Source organism: Podarcis bocagei (assembly GCF_964188305.1).
Source record: "Podarcis bocagei genome assembly, chromosome: 7".
In the NCBI taxonomy this organism is placed as follows: domain Eukaryota; kingdom Metazoa; phylum Chordata; class Lepidosauria; order Squamata; family Lacertidae; genus Podarcis; species Podarcis bocagei.
This window is the reverse complement of record NC_138132.1, coordinates 10,807,059-10,813,141: the sequence shown is the minus strand read 5'-3', so window position 1 is coordinate 10,813,141 and position 6,083 is coordinate 10,807,059. Positions and strand designations below refer to the sequence as shown.

At 44.3% G+C, this 6,083-nt stretch overlaps 1 protein-coding gene across 1 annotated transcript; it reads right to left on the bottom strand.

Moving 5' to 3' along the window:
* Positions 1–455: 455 nt before the first annotated feature.
* On the bottom strand, positions 456–5,225 carry CEACAM16 (CEA cell adhesion molecule 16, tectorial membrane component). Its single transcript, XM_081202163.1, has 3 exons — positions 5,069–5,225; positions 1,375–1,728; positions 456–635 (listed from the first exon to the last, which is right to left on the bottom strand). Exons 1-3 carry the CDS (start codon positions 5,100–5,102, stop codon positions 631–633), a joined length of 393 nt encoding a protein of 130 aa, XP_081058289.1. The 5' UTR covers positions 5,103–5,225; the 3' UTR covers positions 456–630.
* Positions 5,226–6,083: the final 858 nt, after the last annotated feature.

The following is a 6,083-nucleotide window of genomic DNA, read 5'->3' as shown; positions in this document are numbered from 1 at the left end:
GTGCTGGTCCAGACATGTGGTCCACATATCTATGTATGTGCTTGGTTGGTACATTTATGAACATTATATAGATAAGATAAGATAAGATAAGATGATAAGATAATAAATATAATATAATATATATAAAAGACCTTAAATTTTTTATTACATGGGGGTGGTGAAGGGACCCTAGCCCTTAGGAGTTGGCCCGTAGGCCTTCCTCCAGCTGAAAACAATCACTCCGCAACAGCTCTCCAAGAACATCTGGGGGGGGGTCCCTGTTTCCCCATCCCTGATAGACAACCTTGCACACCAGGAATGAACTACCTCTGGCCCTTTCAATGTTGACTCCAGCTTCCATCAGTTGAGCTGCCATCTGACGGGCCAGAGGGTCTTCATCCTGGCCACAGATTCCCCGGTTCAAACACAGCATTCCAAACACGGCACGCACCTAACACAAATTCATCTCCAGGCTGTTTTGAATTGCCAGTGCGGATATTTTATTCAGGTGTTCTCCTTTAGTGGAAGGCAAGAGGAAATCAGAGAGAAGAAAGGGAAGGGGAACCGAAGGAGAAATTCATTCATCTCAAGGGCCAATTCCTTCATTCTTGGAGCAAAAGCTGTTGGTCCGTGGGAGAGGATCCAGAGTCATCAGTCTGCAACAAACAGGGAGAGAGTCAGCTCAAGGGTGGGGAGAAAATTGCCTCTCGCAGAGTTTCCAACTTCGCTAACTTCCCTAGAGTTGCCAACTTTTCTACTGGGCCTGGTATAATTTGCACGACCTCTTGGTGTTGGCAGATCAAGCTGATGCTAGAGGCGAAAGAGCAGCTGCTGTCTCATCAGTTGGCAACCCCCTCATGACAACCACTCATTGTTCTTGCTCCTGTGCCAGAGGTAGCAGCATAATCCACAGGCAAACTATTTTTGTGGTGCACACACACACCCTTTTACCAACCAGATAACCAGATAATAATAATAATATTTTTTTAAAAAACCATATAACCAGATACTGTATCTACATTGCAAGCTGCTTTTTGAGACACAGGAACAAGGCCAGTCAAACGCTTGGCAAAACGCCCCAGATGGGCAGGATATAAATTTTAAAATTATTATTATTATTATTATTATTATTATTATTATTATTATTATTATTACTATACCCTGTTACCTCATCCTTCCAGTCTTTTCCCTCTGACCACTCATCCCTCTGTCCCACTACCACTCCCCGGGCTCAGAGCCTTCTTCCCTGGGGGGGGGCAGCTGGTTCCCCCCACCATTCCGCTACTTTCAAACAGTCCACGACATCGGTTAAACTCTGAATCACTGCAGATCCTTCAGGCTGCTTCCAGCCTCCCCCCACCCCATAATAGTCTCATTTCCCCTTTATGTACTCACTGGAAACTTGCAGCCGTGTCAGAGCATCTTCCCATCTTTGACCTGAGCGTCTCCCGTGCAAGGCAATAAAATAGTACTCCCCAGTGTCGGACGACTGCACGCCTTGGATGACTAGGGCACAGTCTCTCCCCAGGCTGTGGCGGTCCGTGGAGCCCCCACCCTTTGAGACCACCCTTCCGGCCTCAATCTGGAAGATCATTTGACCCTTGTCAAATCTGTTACCCCGGAACCAAAAGCAGATGGTGGGGTCCCTTATGCCCTGCACAGAGAGGGTGACCGTTTGTCCTACACGTGGGGTCGATGGGGTGGGGACAATCTGGATGGCATCGGCCAGCTGGAGACAGGAGACTAAAGCTGCAAGACAAGAGGGTTAATTAGTGAAGAAATTCATTAAGAAGATGTACATTTATTCATGTACGCCACAACGGCAGCAAGAATACTCCTGGCCCAAAGATGGAAACAGCAGAACTCCCCACACTGGAGGACTGGCGGATAAAGATGGTAGAATTTGTGGAGTTGGCAAAGTTGACGGGGGAAATCAGGAATCGACCCGATGAAAGATTTCTAAAAAAACTGTAGCAAATTTATTTATTATTTGAAAGAAAACTGTACTTATTTGAAAAGGTTTGTAGCCTTAACACGAAATGTTTAGTAATGTGAAATTAAGGTGCTAATTTACAAATGAGAGAGTGATTTTTAAACGCTGATATAATGTAAAGAAGTGACTAGGGAAATGTGGTAGATATGTTAATGTTATAGGGAAGTCAGAAAGAGGGAGGGAAGGAGGTCAATGCTCCCTAGGAGCAAATAATATAAGTTGTAAATATGTGTATTGAATTGAAATGAAACATGGAAAACTCAATAAAAATTATGATGGAGGGGGAAAGGCTGCAAGAGAAGAACCAAGAAGAAAGGTTATAGGAAGATTTCAGGAAGTGTAATGACGGCAGCAAGAATATTATTGGCACAAAAATGGAAGCAAGAAGGATTACCGACAACAGAAGAATGGCAAATGAAATTAATGGGCTATGCAGAATTAGATACAGTGGTGCCTCGCAAGACGAAAAGAATCTAGCGGTTTTTTCGTCTTGCGAAGCAAGCCCATTGACGGATTAGCGGATTAGCGCTATTAGCGCTATTAGCGGCTTTTAGCGGCTTATCTGCTGTTCGGATCAGCTGATAAGCGGCTTAGCGGCTTAGAAAAGGGGGGGGGACCAGCAGGAACTCGCAAGACATTGTCGTCTTGCGAAGCAGGCCCATAGGAAATTCGTTTTGCGAAGCACCTCCAAAACGGAAAACTCTTTCGTCTAGCGAGTTTTCCGTCTTGCGAGGCATTCGTCTTGCGGGGCACCACTGTAAATTAACAGGAAGGATTCGAAATCTGCGGGATCAGAGATTCCAAATCAATTGTAATAAACAGATTACGCTAGTAGGACTGCAGGAAGTTCTGTGAGGAGGGCTATTTGCAATATTGCAAGAAAGACTAGGATGAGAATTATTAGTTAAGATAATTAAAAGTAACAGATACAGATAGGTAGCCGTGTTGGTCTGCCATAGTCAAAATAAAAAAATTCCTTCCAGTAGCACCTTAAAGACCAACTAAGTTAGTTCTTGGTATGAGCTTTCGTGTGCATGCACACTTGTGTATCTGAAGAAGTGTGCATGCACACGAAAGCTCATACCAAGAACTAACTTAGCTGGTCTTTAAGGTCCTACTGGAAGGAATTTTTTTATTTTTAAAAGTAACAGAGAAATTCAGAAATGCAGAACAAGTGATAAAGAATGGAAAATCTTCAGAAGTTGTTGACGGAAGTCTGAAATATTGTATAAGAAGTTATGTTAAATGATTGTTGGAAATGATATGTTCAAAAAAAACAATAAAAATGTATTTTAAAAAAGAGGAAGATTTCGGGAAGTTCCGGGTGATGATTTAATTTATATACCGCTTATGTGCCGACAAGGCTTCTAAGCAGTTTACAGGTGTAAAACTGACAAAACATAAAACAATTCCATCAAAAATATTTTTTTAAAAAATCCGCAATCAAAACGAATAGCAAACAAGTCCATACAGCACAGCAATTAAAAGAGCTCAAACAGAATTGTAAACTGTCATGCTTGGAGATGCTCGCTGGAGACGCTTGCTGTCTAAACAGGGGCATATTGAGGAGCCGGCAGAATGCCAATACTGATTGGGCCCTCTCGTATTTCAGCAGGGAAATTGTTCCGCCACATCGGTGGAAATTCCCGCTGCTTCATTACCACAAGCCGATAAACATTACCCCACCCAAGCTTCCTTCTCTCGCCCCTAACGTTGGCAGCTGCCTTTGGACAATAACCGGATTGCCAGGGATTTGCAGAGGGAGCTTTTCAGAATGCAGAGAAAAGACATCAATTCTAGATCCAGCTGCAAAAGGCGTGTGCTGGTTCGAATGCTAACACAACATGCTGGCTAATAAGTGTTAGTAATTTACTGTTAGTAAATGCAACAGCAGCTAGATTATCCAGTGAGCACTGATCCATTAGTATGATCTTCACTAGTATGATAATTGATAATTATTCGCTGATGAAGACTTTTTTCCAAAACAGTTGAACTACTCCGGATGCACTGTCCTTTTGAGACTTTTGTGAGACGTCTTCCTTTGAGAGACGGTTTGGCATTCCTCACTATTCATTGGTTGTTTGAATCTTTGTTTGACTCTTATACATATACCAACTTGCAGTTACTTGTATATTTTGTGAGATGTGTCGTATGATATATACATCATTTTGAAGTGGCTTATTCCTATATTTTGAATGAAATCATACCGATTATATATTTACTAACAGTTATTAGCCAGCGTGTTGTGTTGGCATTTTGTCACATTTTGCAACAAAGGGGTTTGTTCTTGTTCTGGTGGGAATGATGGCAACATTATTCCCGCCCTGATCTCAGGATAGGGCAGATGCTTGTGATCCTATGCTCCAAATTAGGAGCATTTCAGACCCCGAGATTTCAGGGTCCAGACCTGAGACCTAGGGGCAGCCCCTGGTGGTACAAGGGTAGACCCCCCAGTGACGTCACAAGGGGAGGCCCCTGGAGACGGAGGTTAATTGGGAGAGGGGAGCAGATCCTGCAGACTGCTTATGCCAGGGGTCAGCAAACTTTTTCAGCAGGGGGCCGGCCCACTATCCCTCAGGCCTTGCGGGGGGCCGGACTATACTTTGAAAAAATAAATACAATGAATTCCTATGCCCCACAAATAACTTTAAATCAAAGCACACATTCTACTGATGTAAAAACACCAGGCAGGTCTCACAAATAATCCAGAGATGCATTTTAAATAAAAGGACACATTCTACTCATGTAAAAACACGCTGATTCCCGGACCGTCCGTGGGCCGGATTTAGGAGGCGATTGGGCCTTAGTTTGCCTACCCATGGTTTAGGCTATGTTTTGCAGTCTGTTCCTGCTGGGCTGAAGCTTGCAAGCTTCATGCACAATCTTCTTAATGATCTTTATTTTATTTTACTGTAAGGGACTTTCGCCCACCTGGAGAGTCAAGCCCCTCACTTGCCACCTGGAGGAAGCCAAGCAAACCTGGAAGCTTCAGGTCAGAACTGGAGGTCTGGTGACTCTATCCTTCTCTCATTACAAAGCTCAGGAACCCTGGTCTCTTTTCCACCCTCCACCCCGGGGCCCCTTCCCACCTCTTACCTGCCAGGGTCAGAGCCCTGAGCAGAACAGCCATGATGCCTGGGTTGCCTTCTCTGGGGTGAAAATGCCTTCCACCAAGCCGGGGGGCTTATATATTGTGCAGAGGAGGAATTTCCCCAGTGCGGGGGGACATTGCCCAAGAGAGAGGAGGATGGAATGAAAAGTTAGGCAAGATTGAGAAAGGGGGAGAGAGAGAGAGAGAGAGAGAGAGAGAGAGAGAGAGAGAGAGAGAGAAGAGAAGAGAACTGGACGTTCTTTCAAAGGAAACTATTTCCCCATAGCGGAAAGTACAAACTGGTCACTCGGCTACTCTTCTGTTCAACACCTAATTTGGCTCTTTTGAGAAAGAAGCCGTTTGTCTCAGGCAGGGCAAAGCTATCAAATCCCCACTTTCCCCTAACGGAATATGCAAACCGGATTGCAGCCGCCTTTCAAAACGCACCCTTCTCTGAATTTTGCAATGCCATTTTTATGCCAGGTCGTATGTGCAGAAACAAACTTGCTAGGGTAAAGCGTGCATACAAATGCATACGCTGCTGGAAAAATAACATACAAAAATGCATCATGCAGGAGGTGGGGAACCCCTTTGCAAAATTGTGTGCATTGGGCAGGATTGCATGCAGAATGTTCCGGAAAATTGACGCTGGCTTCTCATGAGAACTGTTTCCATTACAGTGGTATTTCAGGTTAAGTACTTAATTCGTTCTGGAGGTCCGTTCTTAACCTGAAACTGTTCTTAACCTGATACACCACTTTAGCTAACGGGGCCTCCTGCTGCTACCGCGCCACCGGAGCACAATTTCTGTTCTCATCCTGAAGCAAAGTTCTTAACCCCGAAGTACTATTTCTGGGTTAGCGGAGTCTGTAACCTGAAGCGTATGTAACCCAAGGTACCACTGTATTGAATTGCAAACTGACATGGAAATGTGGAGAACTGGGCTGAAGGTTGGGAAAACGAGAAAGCAGCTTTAATCAAAATGGACAGATTCTCTCGTATGTAGAGATGCAGGGATGG

Excerpts from the sequence above, each read along its gene's own strand:
- CEACAM16 (XM_081202163.1), bottom strand. The coding sequence starts at position 5,102 with ATGGCTGTTCTGCTCAGGGCTCTGACCCTGGCAG. Across the intron at positions 1,729-5,068 it reads CAGGGCTCTGACCCTGGCAG|CTTTAGTCTCCTGTCTCCAG; the intron begins GTAAGAGGTGGG and ends CTTGTCTTGCAG.